Source organism: Dipteris shenzhenensis, chromosome 1 (assembly GCF_047967505.1).
Source record: "Dipteris shenzhenensis isolate YYH24624 ecotype China chromosome 1, Dip_SZ_1.0, whole genome shotgun sequence".
NCBI classification, from domain to species: domain Eukaryota; kingdom Viridiplantae; phylum Streptophyta; class Polypodiopsida; order Gleicheniales; family Dipteridaceae; genus Dipteris; species Dipteris shenzhenensis.
In genome coordinates this window covers 41,624,310-41,647,427 of record NC_141596.1, presented here as the reverse complement: position 1 = coordinate 41,647,427, position 23,118 = coordinate 41,624,310, and the positions used below count along the sequence as shown (strand labels likewise).

The window sequence follows — 23,118 nt, the reverse complement described above, 5'->3', positions numbered from 1 at the left end:
CATCACAAGCAAAGAGAAGATTCTTTTATTGAGGCAGCTTTGTTGCAGCGTCTCTTTTCAGAGTCTTAAATCAATTATTAAAAAACTTGATAGGAAAGGTCTAAGACTCTTCCAGACATTTGGGACCCCACTACCCAGAATCAAATAACTCTTTTCTCTAAGAGCGTGATTGTGGTCGACTAGTGGCACACAAAAAGTCACGAGGATTATGGAGGATTCAATGTCCCATTTGGAAAGCCTCTACACAAAAGCTCGTTGAAGGACCTAAAGTAGCCCCCACATCTATAGGTGCTAGCTGGATTTCGCGCTCAATGGATGGCCTGCAACCCAATCCAATAAATTTAATTTACTTCTTTGGAAGCTTATCGCATACAAGTTCCCCGTACGTGACATGATTGCCACTTGGAACCCTGAGGTCTCTCCTCTTTGTCCACTTTGCACAATTAAGGTCGAAACTCACATGCTTCTTTTCTGGGATTGCTCAGAGACTCGAGCATCGTGGTGGAAAACTATTAACCGGTTTAAGAAGCATGCCATTTTCATACAACCGTCCTGGAAGATCTCTTTACGTGGAGATAGAGGGAGTTTGAATGACGTTAGTTATGTGGTTTGGTAGGTAGTTAGAGCAGTAGTGATCTCCAATATTTGGAAGCTTCAAAATGAGATCATCTTTAGGAAGAGGTCTTCTAATCTTGCTCTTTTTGAGAGGACTCTTGAAGATCTTGCTAGAACTGTCAAGTTTTTCACTAGGAAGAATGAGACGCTGCGGCCTTTTGCCGCCCTTTGTAACTAAAGTTCTTTTTTCACCTACCCTTATAGGGAGGTTGCTGACCTTCTTTGTAATGTTCTTTCTTTGTTAATAAATATATTTTCACCAAAAAAAAAAGAAGAAGTTGTAATCCATGCTTTCAAGGAAAGTTGAAATCCTTACAAATCCAAAGATGATCAAATGTTTATGTCGCTAACCTAAATCAAACTGAAAGATCTCAGATGGACCAATTCAATGCAAGAGTTTGATTTCAATCAAGGCATTAGAAGGACAATATAACATGTCCATTGATGTCCTTGGCCACTTGCATGTAGTAAATGAAACCAGTTTTACTAAACTTCACAATGATTTTTTGAAGGGTAGATATGTGTATCCCCTCTGTTGCTATGATATTTGGAAGACAGTTATAAAATAATTCCATGGGTGTAGCAATCAAAGTAGGTATAATCCACAATTGAGACACCAATAGACGTCAATGTTAGTGGTACAATGCCAAATGTTGGTAACTATAGTCGCCATTGAAAGTTGTGTCAATGGAGGACATTAGTGGAAATTTTTATACCATTGAAGATGGTTATGTATTCTATTAGAGTGTGTGTTTGATGATAAAAGAATAAGCATCACGTACTTAACGAGTGTCATGATAGTTTAATTGCAAGACAACCAGGTATTTAGAAGACTTATGCTATTTTAAAGAGGGAATTCTTCCACCCAAGTAGATGAATAAGAAAGTCCAATTTATGTTGTTAATTGCCAAAAATGTTGTTTGAATAATTTAGAGTGTTTTAATTAACACCACCCACTCAGACATCCCATATAGCAAATGGGAAACCATCTTCATAAATTTTATTATTGTCTTACCTAGGATTCAAAGGGACCATGACTATCTAGGTATTGTGAATATATTTGACCGATATAGCTCATTTTATTCCAACCAAAAAAATTATGAAGCTCCTATGAAGACTCCTTGAATTAGCAAAGTTGTTTGTTGGACTTGTGAGCCTTAACGACTATATGCAATATTGCTACAGACCAAGAAAGTGTGTTTGAAGGTTAGTATTGGAGGCTAGGAGTAGATTTGAAGTCAGCGCTTGGAATGAGGAGACCAACTTCATGAGAGAAGCTTGTCCATTAGAGGTCCATTACCATTGACAAGGAGCACGAGAGCCACCTAGTATGGGGCTAGCTAGGAGCCAAGAATGATAACCATCCCATATCCATCTTTGCAAACAAAGAGGGACAAAGATTGGACACTATCATGGACGAGGAGCCATGAGAAGCACCCACATTTGGACTAGACTAAGCACTAAAACCCACATAGGCGATATACTAAGCAAAACCCACAACAGAGCATGTAGCCCTCTTTGCAAACGTGGAAGGGAACTTGGAAGCATGTGGAAGAAAAGGAGAGACATAGATGGGAGGGACCTTGGAGAGACGGAGGGAGAAACAAGAATTTGGATGCAAGAAGGAGAGTGCTTGCTTCTTGATCTCAGGTTAGTGCTTACATTTTACTTAAAATAATATGTGGACAAAAAGAATATCATGTGCCTAGGTGACAAGTTGTATTCTCTTATCCTAGAATCCACAATGAATTGTGCCATTTTTGTACCTCGAGATGGGAGCTATACACGACCTGTTTATATATATTGGCCTCCATAGATGGCCGTCATCTAGAGGGCTCTCTTGCTTCCCACATGGAGGGGGCAGTAGCACAGTGGACTACTTGATGGGCTCCCTAGCTTTTGTGACCTGGGTATGGGACTTCATGGTTTTCCCCCTCCCACTTGGCACTAACCACTCAATATTTTCCTTCAATATCTCCACTGCATTACCAAATATATGCCATTGATCCCCCTGGCCCCACCCGGCTTTGAGTACGCTTTGATCAGACACTTGATGTGGTATACATGAGCCACCTATCTCAGGGGCTAACAACTCCTTTTGGAGATGATTCAGACCTCACTCACTCTTCAGAGACACTTGTTTTATTGGTCTAAGATGCAGCCATCAAAGTATTCTTTACCCATGACCTACTCTACAACACGCCCCCCCCCACACACACACACGAGAAAATGCCACAAAACCCATGGTTTAATGAGGAGTGCCGAGAGCTAAGATCCCACCTCATGCAAGAGCAGACTTCGGGGCAATTGATGAGATTGGAGGCACAACGGATTTCAAGGCATCTAACACGATGCAAGAGACATGCTGAGGGGAAGCCATTGATTCCCATCACAGATCTAGGTATATGGCACATATACATGACAACATTGTATGATGCCCTGGCTCAGTTCCCACCTGATATGTCTTCCATCCATAGACCCACCACTTGTAGGCTATACACTACCTATAATACATAGGTGACACTACGTTGACTTCATAACTACTAACGAGCACAGGATCATGAGGGGCTATGGACTAAGCACTTGGCACATGGGATGTTCCTGGCTGTGCAACTGTTCAACCAGGCTGTCTGTCACGGGTTCCCCCTTGCTTGGAGTGTACCAGCATCATCTAGATACACAAGTCAAGAGATTCCATGGATACTGGGAATTACCGCATGCTCATGATTGGCCACACATTGGCAAAGTTCTATGGTTCAGTGTTGGAGAGACAGATCAGCAACTTCACAGAGATACATGGGCAACAAGCTTTAAGGCAGGCCAGGTTCAGGAGACAACACTCTACTCTAGATCAATTCTTCACTCTATGGGCCATCATTGAGGAGGCAAGATTGAGATCCCTGAAAGTCTACACTTGTTTCGTTGACTTTTGGAAGGCCTTTAACATTGTCCCATGAGCTCACATGATTAGGAGGCTTCAAGAGATGGAGATTCCTATAGACATGATATGGGAGGTGATGAGCTTATATGAGATAGCCAAAGGTAGAGTATGTTCCCCATGAGATTTATCAGGTTGGGTTGAGAGAACGATTGGAGTGAAGCAGGAATGCTCCCTCTCACTGACACTTTTTGGGCTCTATATCAATGAGATCACTAACTTCATTGATAGCTTAGGAGGTGAGGGATCACTGCTTGCTGAATTGATGGTACAGATACTACTCTATGCTGATGACATAGTCCTCATATCTTCCTCCATAGCAGGCCTACAAAAGCACCTTGAGGCCCTAGAGATGTTTTATAGGGAGAGGGACCTAACAGTCAACCTTGGGAAGCCCAAAGTTATGGTTTTGAACACCTCACGGGTGGTGCTTCATGGACACAATATCTCCTACCGAGGTGAGCCTATAGAGTGAGCTTATGCAATCCTACACATATCTCGAGGCAATTTTCTTGGGATCTCTCTTCTAGATGGTCCACATAGCCAAAGTAGCTCGACTCACATGCGGCTAGGGAGCTCTAGCTTGACTAGAGTGATAGTGCTTTCAGACACACTTTGAAGACCCTCATACAAAGGAATGGCTTTTGGATACACTTGTGAGACCGACAACCGTGTATGCATCACCCTTCTGGGGGTTTGACCTCTCGATGGTGGCAGACTGGAAGAGGTTTGAGAGACTTCAAGAGATTATTAGTTCCTGGATGATCAGAAGTAAGCCCTCGATCCCCCATCATACTATATAGGTAGAGTTTCTCATGACACCTCTTCATATTGATGCTATCTTTAGACAATGGCATATACCCATAGGGTTTAGGCCCTGCCTAGCTGAAGAGTGCCGAGACTAGCACTACAGTCATTGTGATAGCTTATAGATAGTGGGGTCATGACATCTTGGTATGCATGTGTCTCCAGATGGTTTGATAGCTAGGAGATCCAGATGAGTCAACTCCCACCCTTCCAGTATAGCATGGATGCTTGTCCTTCCTAATCCCACCAGATGAGATTATGGTTGGATCTATTATAGCTCTACATGACATGGACTTGGGAAGGGGTATAGCGTGGATGCTTGTCCTTCCTGATCCCACGAGATGAGATCAATCATACCATATGGTTGGATCTATTATGGCTCTACATGACATGGACTCGGGAAGGGGACCATGAGTTCCTCACCAAGATCCAATTCTATCTCGCGACCACTTCCTTAGGATCACAAAGGACAAATTGGTCATCAAACCGTTATACCCAGAGGACAAACACATCTCACATTTGTTGAGGATTTCCATCAGGAAGATGAGAGTCTCATCCCATCAGCTGGGGATAGAAGCACGTAGAGCTACTGGCCTACCTAGGGAGCAATGGATATGCAGACTTTTCATACTAGGGGAGGGGGAGATGGACGAGCATTCTCTATGCATATGTCCAGCATACTATGAGATTCGAGGGCGGTACCACTACCTCTACCATGAAGGAGTCAGCTTTGGACCACTCTCTTACTTGATCCACTTCCAGGATCAGGTGTGTGTCGGTCTTCATCTGATGGAGATGTGATGACATGGAGATACCCTTTTGAGACACATCAGACAACCTACACTAACAGTCCTACTCGAGCTAGATATAGATGCAGCCCATAGACATGTCATAGATTTCTATGCCTTTGAGTCAGCCCTAGGATATAGCAGAGTGGAGGAGGAGGAGATTGATGATATGAGGGTAGAATGGGCTAGTGGGAGGAGACGACATGGAGCTGGGAAGAGTAGGGAGTGGCTAGTGGAGGAGGAGGAGATTGATGATATGAGGGTAATGGGCTAGTGGGAGGAGATGACATGGAGTGGGGAAGAGTAGAGAGTGGCTAGACCATGCACCATGGAGGTCCATCCTATCACAGCCTTTCCCCAAGGTGAGTGCTAGAGTCAAGGGGTCATTGTTGACCTCGCTCATCAGATACAGAATTCTTGAAAACCACGCCATCCCCGGCCATTGCATGAGACAACATGACAGATGTAGCTCAAGAGATATCCTTGCATCTCCCAAGAGAGCCACCATGGCAACAAGATATGCCTTTTGAGTATTTTGAGTATTTGTGCATTGTTTTTGAGTTATGAATTCTTTTTTAGTTTTTCTTAGCACTCAACAGGGGTCTTAGCGAACCCTTTGGTTCAGCCCATAGCGGCTTGTATGAGTCACCATGTGATTGTACTTTGTCTCATAGGCCTGTGAGGCCTCCCGAAGACGTTAAAGCATCTCTCTCTCTCTCTCTTCTTTTCATAAAAGGAGTGAGCAAGCACAAAGTAGAGATAGTAGGGAAAAATCAAGATCCACTAGATGGGAAGAGGAAAGTACATGGTATGTAGGGATGGATGATGGTTCAAGGTCTCAAGCAATAGTATTTTCTTGTCCACACCCACTTGGCCACCACTCGACCAATGTTTTATGGACATTGGTAGTGCTTGGTGGTATTCCTTACACTAACAAGGTACTGCCAAGGCTTTACATGATGCTCAACTTTTTCTTCATTATTCATTAAATTTGATTTTTTTTGTTAGACAAAGTGTAAGAAGTTCCAATATCATGATTGAGGTAGCCCCCTATTCGCCTCCCCCTTCCCCCATTAGACACTCCTATCACCCCTACCCTATCCCCACATCTCCTCCTATCCACTCTATTTTCCTCACCGAGCCCTCGCCCCTCCATCCTTTGTTTCCTTCCCCCTCTCACCATGGTCTTAGCCCTAAGTCTTCTCAAAATGCTCTTGCTAAGATGATTCCTCTTCCAAACTCATCTGCTTCCTTAGTTGCCTTTGACACAGTGATGAGGAACACTAGATTGAGCAAAACAAATTCATGAGGACTGCAAGTAAATTGTGCCTAAGATTTGTTTACCCCTCCAAGCCACCATCTCTTTGCCCAATTTTCACTCTTCCCACACACTTTGCTATTGCTACCACCAACCCCCTAGTGTGGGCTCCATACCGAAACCCCTTTCACCCAATCACTCCTTAGCTTTATCATTAGCGACGTGGAGGCCTACCATCTTCTTCCCTTTTCTTGCACTTGCAAATCACTCTCACCAGCCAACCCACCCCTACTCCCTCTTAGGACCTCTTCTCACTCTCTCCCATTCCTATGTTTACTCATGAAAGTTGTGATAAAAAAAGCATGAAACTCTTCCAACATGGACTATGCTGAACGAAGTAGAGTACAAAAGTCCTTGGACAAAAAGCATGCCCCTTTAGTTAGCCGCATAACCAAAGAGCACTAAGACATGGCTCACATGTCCAAATCTTAATCCATGAATTTCATCCTCATTTATCATGCTAGTCTCCATGTAAGGAGTGAGACATGGGTCCAAAGCCCAATTAAACTAACCCTATGTATATGAACATTACTTGAACATCTTGAGCCCCCATACAAGTACAAAGAAATCTTTAAACTAAATGAAGATGGCTATTACAATCATCAAAGTGCATGGAGCTCAACCACAAAGAAATATGTATATCTATAAATCTAGATTTTCCTTTAAAAATATAAGAAACAAAAGGAGATTAAAACAAAAATATTTGTGTTATGGGCAGATGTTCAATGAATAATTCTCACCTCTAGATTTTTGTTCTATGGAAAAAAAATGTGATTGAGAACTTTCAAGGAAGATTTCCTCTTTATGTATTGTTATCATAGTTGGATCTATATACAAGGAGCCATACTCTAGTTTTCTATTAGAGCAAACACATTCTGTAGCTATATGCACCAAAATGATGTGATTTTGTATTGCTTATATTAACCTCTCTTTTGGTTCTAAATCCAGATATTAGAGTCCTTAAGAAAGCAAGCCCACATGAGGGGATATTCAACTCCAATCTACACAGTGGGCTTACGCACTAACAAGCCTAAATGTAGGTTCTTGAAACGACTGTCAGCGGTCACAGGCGGACAGTTCATGGAATTTGACTTCAAATACGATCGGAAGACACCCGACAGCACAGGGGACGAATTTCAAGACATGCAATGGGCACAAGCAATGGTGGAAGCGGACCAACGAAAGAATGCCGAGTTGGGCAAGAAAGAAGATATCAAGGACATCATCAAGAGAGTGGAAGATCAATACGGACCAGCACGACTTGCACGACGAGTGCAAGCCTATGAACGAACAGTTAAGGAGCAAGAAAATCTACACCAAATACAAGTTCAAGATATCCGTCATGAGAACGCCCAAGCTGCATTGCAAGCCAGAGACGCTTATGAGAAAGCGATTGCAGATATACGAGAAAGGAACAATGTCAACCTACAGACAGCCAAGACACGACGGCAAGAAGAAATTGAGAACGTCAGACGAAAAAATCAGCGTATGATTGAGGAGCTTCTGAACTGGAGAACCATGGTAGCTGAGATTAAGCAGCGAAATGAGGAAACCCAAAAAGAGGCCAGACTGAGGTTTGCCAGAGATTTGAAAGAGGTGGAAGAACGGCACACCTCCGTCATGGAAAAGTCCAAAGAGCAACACATGTGTGAGGTAGATAGAATAAAGAAAAGGCAAAAAGACGCACTTGACGATGTGGCCAGGAGGCAGAAGGAAATTGATGAGAATGTTGCTGCAATAAATAGAACTTCTCGGGAGGAGTATGAAGGAGCAATCGCAGCTATTCAAGAATCCAATGCGGCCCTCTTATCAAGAACACAGATGTTATACGAAGCAAAACTAGAATCGGTAAAACTTCAAAATGCAAAAGCAATCCAGGAGGCACAAAACTCATTTGCAAAGCATTGTGAAGAAGTGAGAATGGAGAATGCAAGGAAGAAAATTGCCTTAGCACAAAGATTGGAAGACATCAAAAGGAGAAGAGAGGAAGCTATAGCCGCCCACAATTTGGATGTAACAAAAACAATCTCCCAACACGAAGAGATAATCAAAGCATACAATGCGATGAACGCAGAGAATGAGGCAAAAGCAAGGAAGATGTGGAAAGAAGCATGCGAAGAGATCGATAAGAAGAACAGGGAGGCGGTTGAGAAGGCGATGGCAGATTTCGAAGCAGAGCAAATTCATGTGCAAGAAGAAAACGTTAATCTGGCTGAAAGGAGGCTAGGGCTGAAAAGGAAGAGAGCAGAAGTGATGAAAGCAAACGATGAGCTTGTGAAGAGAAAGAAGAGGGAGTGGAAAGAGGCATGTGCTAAGGTGGAGAGAGATTATGAAAAACAAGTTGAGGAAGCCAAGCAGTTACACAAAAGGATGGTTGAGGAAGTGAAGATGAGAAATGCAGAAAAGCTACAATCATCACTTTTGGAGCATAAGGCAAAAGTAGCAGCTGTAGAGTCATATAACAAGACCGTGAGACCATATGTTGAAGCATCTAATGCAGTACGTGCAGAAATACGTCGTGTTGAGGCTTTCCTCCAATGCATTGCAGATAGTATCTTGCCTCAGGACCGTCACATTCTTGAGAAAAACCCAACTAAATCACAACTCGATAAGGACCTTGATCTCCTTGCAGTCTCTGAGGTGACACTCAACACACCCATGCTCATTGAAGCATTGAGATGTGCTTATGGACGCAACTGGAAAACAGATAAGAAGGGCGACAAGAAGCTGTCACAGAAAACCAGCTCCATTTCAGATGGACCCGGGTTGTCTGGATTGATGCCCATTCACCCACATCGTGCTGTTGCCCATAACTGTCTTGACTTACAGCAGGATCACCAAACAAAGGCGGCATGATGGTGCAAATGCTTATACGCAGAAATAGAATTTTCACAATTTGAGAAAGCATAGCAATAGAATGTGAACAGGATCAATGCATGCTCTGATGATCGTCAGTAGTTCAAGGGTGTTGTTTTGATGGGGATCAATTCTATAGCAAGCATACTTGGCGAAAGCTTTCTCATGTCACACATTACATACCGGTATTTCAAACAGCTGTGGATTGCTACTTTGAGTCTTTATTACCGGTATTTCAAACAGGTTTGGATTGCTACTTTGAGTCTTTACTTTGGATTCATTTTTTTCTGTGGATCGCGACAATCATGATACTCAATTGTAGCAAGCATACTCGGAGAAAGCTTTCTCACGCGTTACACATTACAAACCAATATTTTAAACAGCTGTGGATTGCTACTTTGAGTCTTTACTTCGGTTATAATGGATTCATTTTTTTTGTGGATCATGACGATGATGATGCTTATTACACCCACTATAATTGGGCGCAGCTTCATGGAATCCTGTGTCGATGTTTGCGATTGTAAGTGTCCAAATTCATTCTACCTACTTCCATGTCTCTTAGGGTTAATCCCCCACCACCAAATATTACAATCTCACCACCAAAAATTTCAATCTTCTTTAGAGAGAATTGGGTTTGCGTCATTCCTCCGATCCTCTAATCCTTGTTGAGAGACAAATTGGGTTTATCTCAGGCCCAAAATCCATCCAACAACCTAGATAATAAAAACACCAAAATCTGTCCAACAATACACAGGCACCCGGAATGTCCTTACCATTTGAGCACATGAAGTAAATTAGACTCCATGCTACAAAATCAAGAATATAGATTAAACAAGCTGGGGATCCCACTAAGGCCCTACTAGATGGAGTGGCATTATAAGTATAAGTGTAAAGCAAGTTGATAAATATTTCTAGTGACTTGTAAAAGAGAAAATGATAGGTGTAAATTGGAAGGAAAGGAAAAGACAAAAAGCAAGTGGAAGATGAGGAAAGGTAAATGAGTGAACGAGAGGAGAGGAAAGAGGTGTGTGTGTGTGTGTGTATGGTGAATGAACCATTAACTAAAAGTGAAGACTTGCCTATTTTGGCAAGAGTGGTGTCATACAAGAGACAAAGAGAGCCTCAATCTTTAAAGAGAAATACCTAACAAAAGACAAAAGCATTTAAGAGCTCCACAAACAAAAGACAAGAACCTCCACAAGCAAACAAAAACCTTAAACCCTAAACACATAAGAAGCACTCAAACAACTACTAACCCACACTTAAACCTCATACTAACCACAATTTGCATGGTCATATTGACCAAATGAACTAATTTCAAAACTATAAACCTAATTAGCAACTCACTAACGAAGACATCCCTTAGGACCCTTGAAGGGCCAAAAAGTTATAGAAAATAGGAAATTTTGGACCTTCACTAGGCCTCGCATGCAGCTTATAGAAAATTTTGGACCTTCAGTAGGCCTCTCTCTCTCTCTCTCTCTCTCTCTCTCCCCCTGATTATTTTCTTTGTTAAAAATGTTCTTTAAGAAGATTGTTCTCTTACAACATTATATTGAGCACTAATGTAGAGCTTTTACTCTTTCAAGAATTCATTAGTTTGGATCTACACTTCCAAATAGAACAATATAAGAGGAAAGTGTTCGGTAGCAATGGATTGAATGCATGGTTGAGATTCAAGGATCAAACAAGATGAGTTGACCTTTTTTAGGATCTTGTCTTTTTTTTTTTGTGCATGAATTGAAAATATATTAAAAGAAAGAAAGAATTTTACAACAAGTGGAAAATAAATATTACAAAAAGAACACAATGGAGAGATATCTTTTTATTTTCTGACCCTACCTTTCGTAGAGACTTTTCGAATGAGTGGCTACCACACAATGAAATTCATTCGAGTTGATAGAGTAGCTAACCATATCCTACGAAGCCTAAGTTGCCCATATATATTGCGAATCATTCAATGCCGACTACTACCATGATTTAGCTAACTTGCGGTACATTGGTGACACATGGTAATGGAAAATCTTGAATCATAATGCCATTGAGGCTTGCCTTTAGCAGTAGCCCACCTCTGCAATGCAGTTGGCCCCAGTAGGACAGGGATAGTAGGCCAAGATGGAAGTAGTGTCCGATAAGTAGATTGTAAAAACCTTTGTTCATAGTTTCACAGATGATAGATTCCCCCAACTCTCATAGAGATACCTTGATTATTTAATCATCTATATTCAAATTTGGGCTAATAATAAGAGGAACTACTTGATCAATGAAAGGCCACCAACTCAACCAAATATTGAGGCCTAAAGCGCCATCTCCACAAAGTTTAGGAGACCCAATCCACTGGCATTGATCAAGGCTCTTCTTCCATATGCAAGTCAACCATGTGAAAAGATCACACTCCTTGTCTTTGATTGGGAAGTGTGACAAAAGTTCTACGATCATGTAGTCCATCTATTAATCCCTAGGACACCAACGTGTTCATCCAATACCTGGCCAAGATTGGCCAAGGTTGGCCTCTGCGCAATTACATGATCCATTTGGTACATAAGCAATCACCCTTTGTGTTTCATGTCATAGTCCATTGAGTGATTTGGGAGTGGAGACAATATCCTATTAGAAGAAGTGCCAGTTATCAGCCCATAGGAAATCGTTTGCTAATCAATCAAGAGATGAGAAAAGTGCATGGGAAAATGGCAAGATGACAGAGACTTACACCATGTAGAGAGCATAGTTTATCAGACCAAGTTGAAAGGGTTGCCTATCTCTCCATTTGTAAAATGTGGCTTTCACACTTCACAGGCTCCATTTGTACCTTTGTTTCATAGACATCAAATCCTATCGGGCATCCCAAGTGATAAAAAATTGAGTTTGTGGTGATTTGCGAGAAGCTGTAGTGAGAGAGCTAGTCAGGAGTTGCTTCCCATGCTAGCCACAATATTCTTTGACTTAATGATTTTTGTATCTGAACTTGTTGCAAAGGACGAATAAATATCTATTAACTTTGCATCATTCTTTTGTGATCGACAACTAGTATGTTGGAGTTATCCTTTCTAAAAAATTGACTAAAAATATTTTAATCATCCAGTAGTTTGAAACCTCGCAGTGTTCATAACAAATATATGAGCATCAAGCTATCAAAGAAGTGGATCAATCACAATTGCAGACAGGAGTGGTGCCAATGGGCACCCTTGTCACACTCAATGGCAAAGAGAGAAACTCGGCATACAAGTAGCCATTAGGAGAGAGAGAGAGAGAGAGAGAGAGAGAGAGAGAGAGTCGCTATGGCATTCAATAATAGCACCGAGACTATTCAACGAAATCCCTGCTCAGAACCTAGTTTATGCATGACTTTGAGAAGCGGTCATATGCCTTCTCCAAATACATATTGAGTAGTACAAACTTTTGATTTTGTGTGATAGCAAAGTTGATGGTGGAGAAACAAATTAAGAATCGCTTCATGAATGCTATGGACATGGAGGAATCATATTGCCTCAAATGCAACAACCATGCTAAAATGAACTTGACCCGGAGAGCCATTGCCTCACAAGGATCTTGCAGGCTCCATTCAACATGGTAAGAGGTTTCCATGCACTAGGATCAATTCGACTCTCTAATTTTGCAATAGCTTCATCAATCTATGATTTATAGAAAAATGTATCTGCCCTTGTGCATGCACTAATTTAGAAGAGCCACAAAGTCATCCACACAGACCCCCAAGCAATGAATGCCATCAAGCTTGGGTTCTTTATCTAATGCAATGTCTTTAACCACCAAGTGCAACTCATTCTTGGAGAAAGGCCATTACAAATAACAACTTCTGGGGAATGCCATCAAGCTCGGGTGCTTTATCTCATGCAATGGCTTTAACCACGACGTGCAACTCATTCTTGGAGAGAGAACATTACAAATGACAAGCCTCTTCTAGAGACAAAATCAACAAAGTAGGTTGTAGTACCGATCCTCATAATCATCTTGAATAGGAGGGCTTGCATCAATCAAGGAGGAAATATGCCTAACCACAACTAGAACAATTGCATCCTCACTAGTGGTCTTGTGCCCTTGCTCGTCTAAAAACACACTAATATTTTATTTCCTTCTTTTGTTCTTAACATATTTAAATGAGAGTTTTGAAGGTCTATCACCACTATCTAACCAAGGTTAGTGAGGATTGTCTTCAAGTAGTTGCAAGCTTAGAATGATCAAATGTTGAGATGCATTTCAGCAACCAATAGGAGTGGTAGAATATACCAACCTTGGAGGTTCAATTGTAAGGCTTCCAAAATTTACACACAAGTTTGATGCAGCTGACTTTTAAGATGCCTCCATCCCTAGGCTCTTTCTTCCCCTAAGCCTTGCATGCCTAACGACACTGTTAAGACACAGTTCCCACATAGCTCCCATTGCTGAATTGAGCATATAGATAAGGACTGCACTGGACGCCATGCATTAGTAACATCCTGATCCAAACCCTAGCATGCCAGAAAAATTTATGTTCATTTTGAAAGTCTCAAGCCTTCTGTTAGGCTTTGTTTAGGCACACCTAAAAGACATGAGGATTGGAAAATGGCCGGAGGAAACACTATGATCAAGTATAGTTCCATGAACTTGAGGATCTATCAAGTATAGTTCCATGCTCTTTTTTCTAGGAAACTGAGTGAAGATGCTCCCAAAGGGTCATTTGTTCAAGTAACTTATTCATAGCATAAATTGATCCCAAGAATACTGATTCTCCAAAGAGATAAATTTTAACTACCATAAAGGCACCATCAATGCTTGCCAAGTGGAGTTCCCATGAACTTCAAGCCAGATTTTTTGATTGAAGAAGAAAATGAGAAAAACCCACCAAAATGACATTATTGCATAGAGGACAAGTAGAGCTAAGACATTATTGTGCAGAGGGCATTTGGTTTAGGCAAGTAAAATTTGCCATGTTCAACATCATCATTATCATAAAAAATTTGTCATTTCCTCGAGTGAAAATCAATTTTGGTGATAGTTGTGGAATTTGTGGTCTCAGTAGCATAAGTAAGCCTCTTTTATAGGAGGTTTAAGTAGTAAATTATTGATTGTGGTATGAATAGCTAGCTCCCTTTCAACCATTTTCATAACTTCTCATTAAAAGGATGATGTTAATGATGATGTACATTTCGAAATCAAACCGCTTCAATGCACCCGAAGTGGCCCAAAACCCCCCAAAATTTTGATGTATAATTTGGAGACTATGGCATCACCAATGCGTCTAGAGTGCCCCAAAGCCCCCAAAACGACTTTTGAATCACCAAAATCCAATGAGGGACCAATGACCTTTTTAGGAAAAAAAAATTCCCTAGATCAAGCCATGCCAACACGGCATGATCTGGCAAAACAATTTGCCTAAAAATTGTGCATATTTTTCCTTAAATGAGGCCACATCGATGCGGCTTGATCTAGGTAAGAAAATTTTCCTTAAAATGTTATTTATCCTCATCTAGAGTCCGATTTTAGTGATTTTCAAAAGTCATCTTGATGGTTTGGGGGCTCCGGATGCATTGGTGATGTCAAAATATCCAAATTTTGCAGCAATTTTTTTCTCCATGTTAGGGTTTTTCAATAACAAGTCATGCTCACACAACATGTTCTAGCTACAAAAAAACTTTCCCAAAAATTCAATGAAATGTCACATCTTTCAGTGATGTCAAAGAGGAATCGAATGTATTTATAAATCGTAATATGAGAAGGGAAGGTGTTAGAAGAGGTTATCATGTCGACAAGGTACTAGCTTCAATGTCATCCAATGACTTTGATATTGAAGGATCCTTTAGGTAAGTGCACACTACTCTCTACACACTCTCATCCTTCTCTTTGTAATCTTGACAGTGATAATATCCACTTCTATTGAAGATATAACAGAAACACAACTTCTTTATCAAAATCTAAAATCTTCAATTACTTTCATATGTTTCAATTGTCAAAAGTGTAATGTGAATAAATTTGTGTGTAAGTGTGTTATTGGTTTCCTCCTGTTGATTTGGTATGGAAAATTCAATTTATCCAAATGAAATAGGAAGACAACTTTGAACACTAGCTGGCACTGGCATAGTTCATTCATACCAAAAGTCATGGAAGGCAAATAACCCTCTAGAATGAGGGATTGGTGTCAATGAGGTCAAGGGGAAACCATAACTCTGGGGTCTTGAATTCTAGCAACAATTTATTTCATGTTAAACAGTGTCGAGGCTAGGAGAATATGTGAGATTGATTATATTGACAATTGTTGAGCCCTTGCCTACATTGAAAAGGAAATTTGCCCATTTTTTGCTTCAATTTCACTGAGAAGATAAGACTGATGTTGAAGAGTGTTGAGGCTAGGAGAATAAGTGAGATTGATTATCATGACTTGTTGAGCCTTGCCTACATTGAAAAGGAAATTTGCCCATTTTTTCGTTCAATTTGATTAAGAAGATAAGATTGAGGTAGAAAACAATCGACCATTCTTTAAAGAAGTGATCTTCTTTCATGCCATATATCCATGACCTCATTCCTTGCTTATACTATGGCTATTCTGGGAGAATAATGACTTTGGTGAGATAAAGTATACCAGAGCTTTTAGGTAATATTTTTCACTTGTGTGATGGAAAATGCTATTATTTTGTATGGAGGACAGATTGAAGAACTTTCTTTTTTCTTTTCCTCCTTGTTTGCTCTCTAAAGCATTCTTGTTGTTAAGGGATTAAACATTTCCTTGAGAACACACTCTCAATGGTAAGACCTTCCTATCATGGCCACTTTAGTAAAGATATAAAATATTTATGGCAATTTATTCCATAGATGGAAGACTAAGGCCAATTTTACCCTCGTAAAAAAGGGATTGTGGAATATTGCAATGGAAAGAAGAAGAATCTACCTCTAGAGACTCAAAATAAATATAGATTGGTGAAGATGAGATGCACTTTTCCTTTATGATCTTGGTTCTTAGCCTTAGAGGAGAACATTTCTATTTATTTTGCACTACAAATAAGAAAACAATAAATGGCAATATATACCCTATCTTTTGAGACATTTAGGAAATCAAGCACAATGTATTGAAATTATATTGATGGAATATTATTTTAATCTTAAGGAATGAATCAATTATTTTCATATTTGAATGCATATTTGCATTGTTGTATGTACATGGCGGGGACAATTTAAGGCATATTCTTTGAGTGTGCGGGTTCCAATTTTGTGAGGAAGTGTCTTTCACCCTCACTCAATGCACACATTCTTGAAGTGGACCATGAGGAGCCATGGTACAAGCACCTTCATGATCCATCGCATCTTGCATATCCTTAAGGAGTAGGAGTGGAGTAGGGGCTTTGGTAGAAGCACCTTCATGACCTTTTGATGGGGAAATTTGCATTGTTTGGTGATGATTAGAGTTACCTTTCCATTGGAGAAGCAAGTAAGGACTTTAGCAATTGACGAAGAAGAAGAAGAAGAAATTATTTAAACAGAAGAAGTTTTTGTAAGTAGTTATAGGAGTGAGGGAGAGTGATCAACAAACCAAAGGAAAGTGGGTGCTCTAAAGGATTGGGAATGAGTGCTATAATATGTGATAAAGTAATGCAGCATGAAAACTAATCAAAATGGGGGTTATGGCTCCTTTTGGAGGAGAGTTGAAAAATGAAAGGGAATAATGAAGAAACCAAAGACATGGTGTGCGTGCGTGCGTGTGTGTGGGGTGGGCTATGTGGCATGCATTCATTCATGAGTGTGTTTGTGCACGTGCATGCATGGGTTCTATATAATAATTATATTTTTGTTCCTTTTGCTCTATTTGAGGAGACCTTTAGCAAAAAGTTTCATGTCAAAGCTATGGTGTTCTCCTCTTAGGAAAACTTAAAGAGGCTTGGAATCAAAGCTCACCAACACTTAGGCTTTTAAGCAATATGTTTTGAAAGTTTTGTTTGAGAAAAATAAGGGCTTGAAAGGATTCTTTTTTTTCTAAAAGGAAAATTTTCTTTTAAAAATGGCTTGGAAACATAGTTTACTAGTGAATTAGGCTTAAAGTAGGCTCAAGTGATAAGATGCAGTTAGGGATTTTGTAAAGGTTTTCACATTTGCATCAACACATTATTCAAACATCATTTTTGTTCCAAAATTGCATGAAAATAACTTGATCACATTGGTAGCCTAGAAAATTCACCGATGAACTACATAATTATAACATCAGTGATACACAAATATCGATGATAATACGTATAATCCTAGTAGTATATACATATATACTAGTAGTAAGAATGAAAGTGTGGCAGTGTATGTTATGTTACCAGTGGTATAAGTACATATACCGGTGGTATTAATTAGTGCTTGTATGGGTGGTAATTTTGACTGGATTTCCTATCCATTTCATGTGTGTAGAAAGCTTGTAAGAGCCGCAAGCGCTCTTCATTTGGCAAGATTGTAGTCCATAGCTCGTGCACTTAGATGTTGGGGTGAGGTGCACCTTGATGTACTGTGATTAGTGAAAGAGAGTGTGTTCATTGTGAATGCTGAAATGCTTTGATGTTCCAATATCTTATGTATTGGGGTTTAAAGGGTCAACCACAATAGCAAGGCAATAAATGCAAAGTGGTCTATTTGAGGTATAAAGATTTTCAAGAGAGGTTATTTTGCATAGCTTTTTGGATTGGAATCCTACCTTTATATTCATACTATGTGTGAGGTACTAATTGTATTTGGAGAGATTGTGTTGTGATTAGTTTTAAAAATTATGCACCCTCCTCCCTTCTCCTCCTCCTCCTCCTCCTCCTCCCTTCTCTCCCCTCTTCTTCCTTCTCCTCCTCCCCTATCATTGAGAGTGCTCTCAACGGAAGCAAGAACGGAAGAAGGAGAGAGAGAGACAGAGAGCCACACAAGTTTTGGTGGGTGCAGAACCACCCTAATCTTCTTTTTCATTCATTTATATATGTGTTTGAGTATTGTACATAACTGGGGTTAAGGCACAGTGACCTTTAACCCCACAACCTCCCACTTAAAGGACAATGTGCCTTTAAGGGAGAACAACCAGTGAGCATACTATCCAATGCCCATCAATACACGACAATACTCAAACCGCTGACTAGGTAGACTCTTCGTCAGCATATCTGCAGGGTTATCATCTGTATGAACCTTGACAAGCTCTATGCGCTTGTCCTCAAGTACCTCCGTGATGAAATGGTACCTGACCTCAATGTGTTTGTTCTTTGCATGAAAGACCGGATTCCGTGCTAGCTGAATAGCACTCATGGAATCACTATGCAATGTCAGTACACCTGTATGAATCCCCAAATCTCCCACTAGCCGATCAAGCCATATAGCCTCCTTGCAACCCTCTGTGGCTGCAACATACTCAGCCTCTGTGGTAGACAAAGCAACGCACTTCTGTGCGCGAGACATCCATGACATTGCACCACCTGCAAAGGTGAACACATAACCAGAAGTGGATCTCCTACTATCCACATGCCCTGCATAGTCTGAATCTTAGTACCCAAGTACACGCATGTCTCCTTTACCAAAGCAGATGCACATCTCCTTGGTACCCTTCATGTACCTCATGATGCACTTAACTGCCTCCCAATGCCTCTTTCCTGGATTAGCCATATACCGGCTAACAACTCCCACTGCAAATGCAATGTCTGGTCTAGTAGCTATCATAGCATACATAAGACTCCCAACTGCTGATGCATAAGGAACCTTGGCCATCATGGCCCTTTCCTCATCTGATTTGGGACTATCTGTATGACTCAATTTCACATATGGAGGCAATGGAGTACTCACTGCCTTCCCCCCCTCCATATTGAAACGCTGCAATACTTTTGTAACATACTCTTTTTGTGAAAGCCAAAGGAGTTTCCTACTCCGATCACGCGTGATGCGCATACCAAGAATATGACCTGCAAGTCCCAAATCCTTCATATCAAAGGCCTCATGCAACTTGGCCTTTAATGCATCTAGCTCATAAGTATTCTTGCTAGCCAATAGCATATCATCCACATATAGTGCCAAGATTATCAGGCTATTATCCTTAGCCCTCTTAGTGTAGAGGCAGTGATCAATTTCACTCCTTCTAAAACCCTGGGACCGAATGAAAGCATCAAACTTCTGATACCATTCTCTAGGCGCTTGCTTAAGACCATAGAGCTTCTTCTTTAGCTTGCAAACTAAATGCTCTTTGCCCTTTTCTTCAAAGCCTTCCGGCTGCACCATGTAAATTTCCTCATGCAAATCCCCATGCAAGAAAGCTGTCTTGACATCCATCTGCATAAGCTCCATATCCTCTGCTGCCACTAGTCCAAGCATGCATCTAGGTGTGGTCATCTTCACAACTGGAGAGAATATCTCATCAAAGTCCACACCCTTCTCTTGCTTGAACCCTTTAGCAACCAAACGGGCCTTGTACCTAGGCACATCATCACCTGTGACCTTCATTTTGTAGACCCATTTACATGGCAATGCTTTCTTTCCATGTGGCAAAGAAACCAAGTCCCAAGTCTTATTCTTCATAAGTGAACTCATCTCTGATTGCATAGCATACTCCCACTTGCATTGATCCTCACGCATCATAGCCTCTTTGTAGCAAGAAGGCTCCCCGCAATCTGTAAGCATCACATAATCTACCCCTGGAACGAACCTATCAGGCGGTCTAGACACTCTAGATGATCTTCTCAATGGCATTTCAGCTTGCTGTCCCACCTGCATATCAGCCACATTTGGCTCATCATTTCCACCAATAGATGATCCATCATCTACCCTTGATTGTATACCTGTGGGAGTACTTGGTGGTACCATTTCTTGCACATTTGGTGCATGGACAGCTTGCTGTCTATCAACATATGCAGGTGGATTCACATCCTGGAAAGTGATTCTCCTCATTTCAACATCCCTCATGGGTGCCTTATGCATCTTCTTCTCATTGAAGACCACATCATGGCTGCGTATGATCTTCTTTGCTTCTGGATTTTGCTTCTGGATCCGAGAGACGATAGCCCATCTCTCCACTTTCACCATAACCCAGAAAGATGCATTTCCTAGACTTAGGATCTAGCTTCTTTCGAAGCTCTTTTGGCACATGTGCATATGCCTCACACCCAAATATACGCAAATGAGAGTAAGAGGGCTTCTTGCCACTCCATGCCTCTTCAGGAATACCACCACCCAAACTCTTACTAGGTGATCTATTGATCACATGCACTGCAGTCTTCATTGCCTCAGCCCAAAAACCACCAGAAAGACTTGCATTGGAAAGCATGCATTGCAACCTTTCTTGAATGGTACGGTTTATCTTTTCTGCAACTGGATTTTGCTCTGGAGTACGAGGGGATGTGAGCTCCCTCTTAATCCCACGTGTATCATAGAAATGCTGAAAGTCATGAGAGAGATACTCTCCACCATTGTCAGTCCATAGGCATTTAAGCATTCTACCTGACTGATTCTCAACCAAGGCCAGCCATTTCTGAAATACCTGGAACACATCACTCTTCCGAGCTATAGCATAAGCCCACACTTTCCTAGTTGCATCATCAATGAATGTCACATAGTATTCAGCCCCGCCTAATGACCGTATAGGCATGGGACCACATACGTCTGAATGCACCAAATCAAGCATTTCAAACTCTTTCTTTCCCCTTCTTTTATGGGCTGATTTAGTCTGCTTCCCATAGAGACAGTGCTCACAAAATTCAAAATCAGAGAAACTCAAATGCGGTACATAACCCAAATGGCATAAGAGTTTCATTCCATTCTGGCTCATGTGCCCCAACCTGCAATGCCACAAAGAAGTGCTTGGCTGCTCGGTTATTGCAACAACATGATCAAATACCCCTGATACATGTAAGGGATACAAAGTCCCACACTTGGCACCCCTGGCCAAAAGCATAGAGCCCTTTTGAATTTTCCAACTTTGAAAGCCAAAAGTGGTGTGAAAACCAGCATCATCTAGCTGACCCACTGAAATAAGACTCTTGGTCAGCTTAGGCACATGTCTCACATGTTTCAAAACAAATGCAGACCCATTTGCAAAAGAAAACTTTATGTCACCTGCTCCCACTATGTCACATGCATAGTCATTTCCAAGATGCACACAACCTGTCTTTCCACTGTCATAAGTGGAGAACCATTCCCTATGGGGAGTAACATGGAATGAAGCACTAGAATCCAAAATCCAATCCTGGGAATATGCATCATCTGAAGTGGTAAGCAACTCTGTAGATAAACTAGACATGAAGAGAACATCATTGTCACTATCATGCGTGACTGCATTGATCTCCTCGATCTTCACTTTTCCTTTGTCCTCCCTTGGACTCTCTTCCTTTTGATTTGCACCCCAATTTGCATTCTTTTTCTTATCCTTTTGCTCTCTTTTCAGCTTGTAGCAATCCTTTTTCATATGGCCCTTCTTGCCATAATGGTAACACTCAATGTTCCGTGCCCTGGATTTGCTACGAGACTTCCCTCTTTCTTGGGACTTCCCCCTGAATTGTGATCTGCCCCTTTGCACATTTAAGGCTGCATCCTGCTTGTTGCCATCCATAGACTTCCGTCTAATCTCCTCGGCCAACAAGCTACCCACAACATCATCAAATTTCAGCACTCCACCAGGTGCAGAGTTACTGACAGCTGTACGGAAGGTATCCCATGAGGATGGCAATGAACATAAGAGAAATATTGCCTTAGTCTCCGCATCAAAATTCATTTTTTGAGCCTGAAGCTGGCTCAAAATAATATTGAATTCATTCAAGTGAGAAGCAATGGAGACCCCTTCCTTCATCTGCAACTCAAACAACCTCTTCATGAGGTAAACTTTATTAGAGGCAGTTTCCTTCTCATAAGTGGCACACAGTTTCTTCCACAAATCTTCCGTAGTCTGCTCATTTACTACTGTGAAATAAACTGACTCTGCAAGATGAAGTCTAATAGTAGACTTTGCTAATGCATCCAACTCATTCCAATCATCCTCAGACATATCCGCAGGCTTAGCTTCAATACCTGCCAAGGGTTTAATCTGCTTCTTTTGAATAAGCACATCCCTTATCTGCTCTTTCCACAAAGAAAAGTTTGTCCCATCAAACTTTTTAATGCTGAAAAACTCCTTTTCAGACATGGAAGAGGATGCCATGATGCAAATAAAGCAAAATCCCAAATGCTAGTGCCTGCAAGAGAGAATCACACCAAATACTAGGTGCACCCAAATGTGTCTGCCACAATAGAGTGAAATATCACCAAAATTCAAAGCTCAAAGCATCAAAAAAAGATGCATCTGACTCATGTGAATATACTATGCATCCATATGAGCAAATCTGACCCAAAAGAAAATGCCAATAAGTGCCAAATGACTCAAGCATAAACACTGTCCACTGGTATATGCATCAATAATGTCTCATCCAAGAGAGCATAGCACTATCAGTGCATCACCTGCAATGTGTCAAAGCTGTCCCTCAGCATAAAATAGCATCCATGTGCAAAGCGTCCATAAAAAATAGCATCCCACAAGGCAATTTGAGCCTATCAGCGCATCCAATAAGGATCGCAATGCATCCAAACGGCCTATAAATCATCCACTGCAACCCAATGCATACCACGAATGAGCGCACACTGCTCAAACTGCAACCAGAGTGATCTGCATAAGGTATGCTCAAGAAATCATAGTCCCACAATAATGAGCGCTACTGAAAATAGAACCTGAGATGCCTCAAAACATGGGCGCCATTGCATAATCGGACTTAGTAAGAAAATCTGCAAATATCTCTCTTCTGCCAGAACTCCAAAATCCCAACCGATGAGTGAGAAATGGGAGTCAACAC

At 41.1% G+C, this 23,118-nt stretch overlaps 1 protein-coding gene across 1 annotated transcript in view; it reads left to right on the top strand.

Annotated features, from left to right (window-relative positions):
- Positions 1 to 9,322, top strand: part of LOC147905850 (uncharacterized) — a 39,957-nt gene extending 30,635 nt beyond the window's left edge. Inside the window, exon 7 of the mRNA XM_087378584.1 lies at positions 7,415 to 9,322. Within this exon, the coding sequence (XP_087234710.1) occupies positions 7,415 to 9,322 (1,908 nt within the window). The remainder of the gene's footprint in view (positions 1 to 7,414) is intronic.
- Positions 9,323 to 23,118: the final 13,796 nt, after the last annotated feature.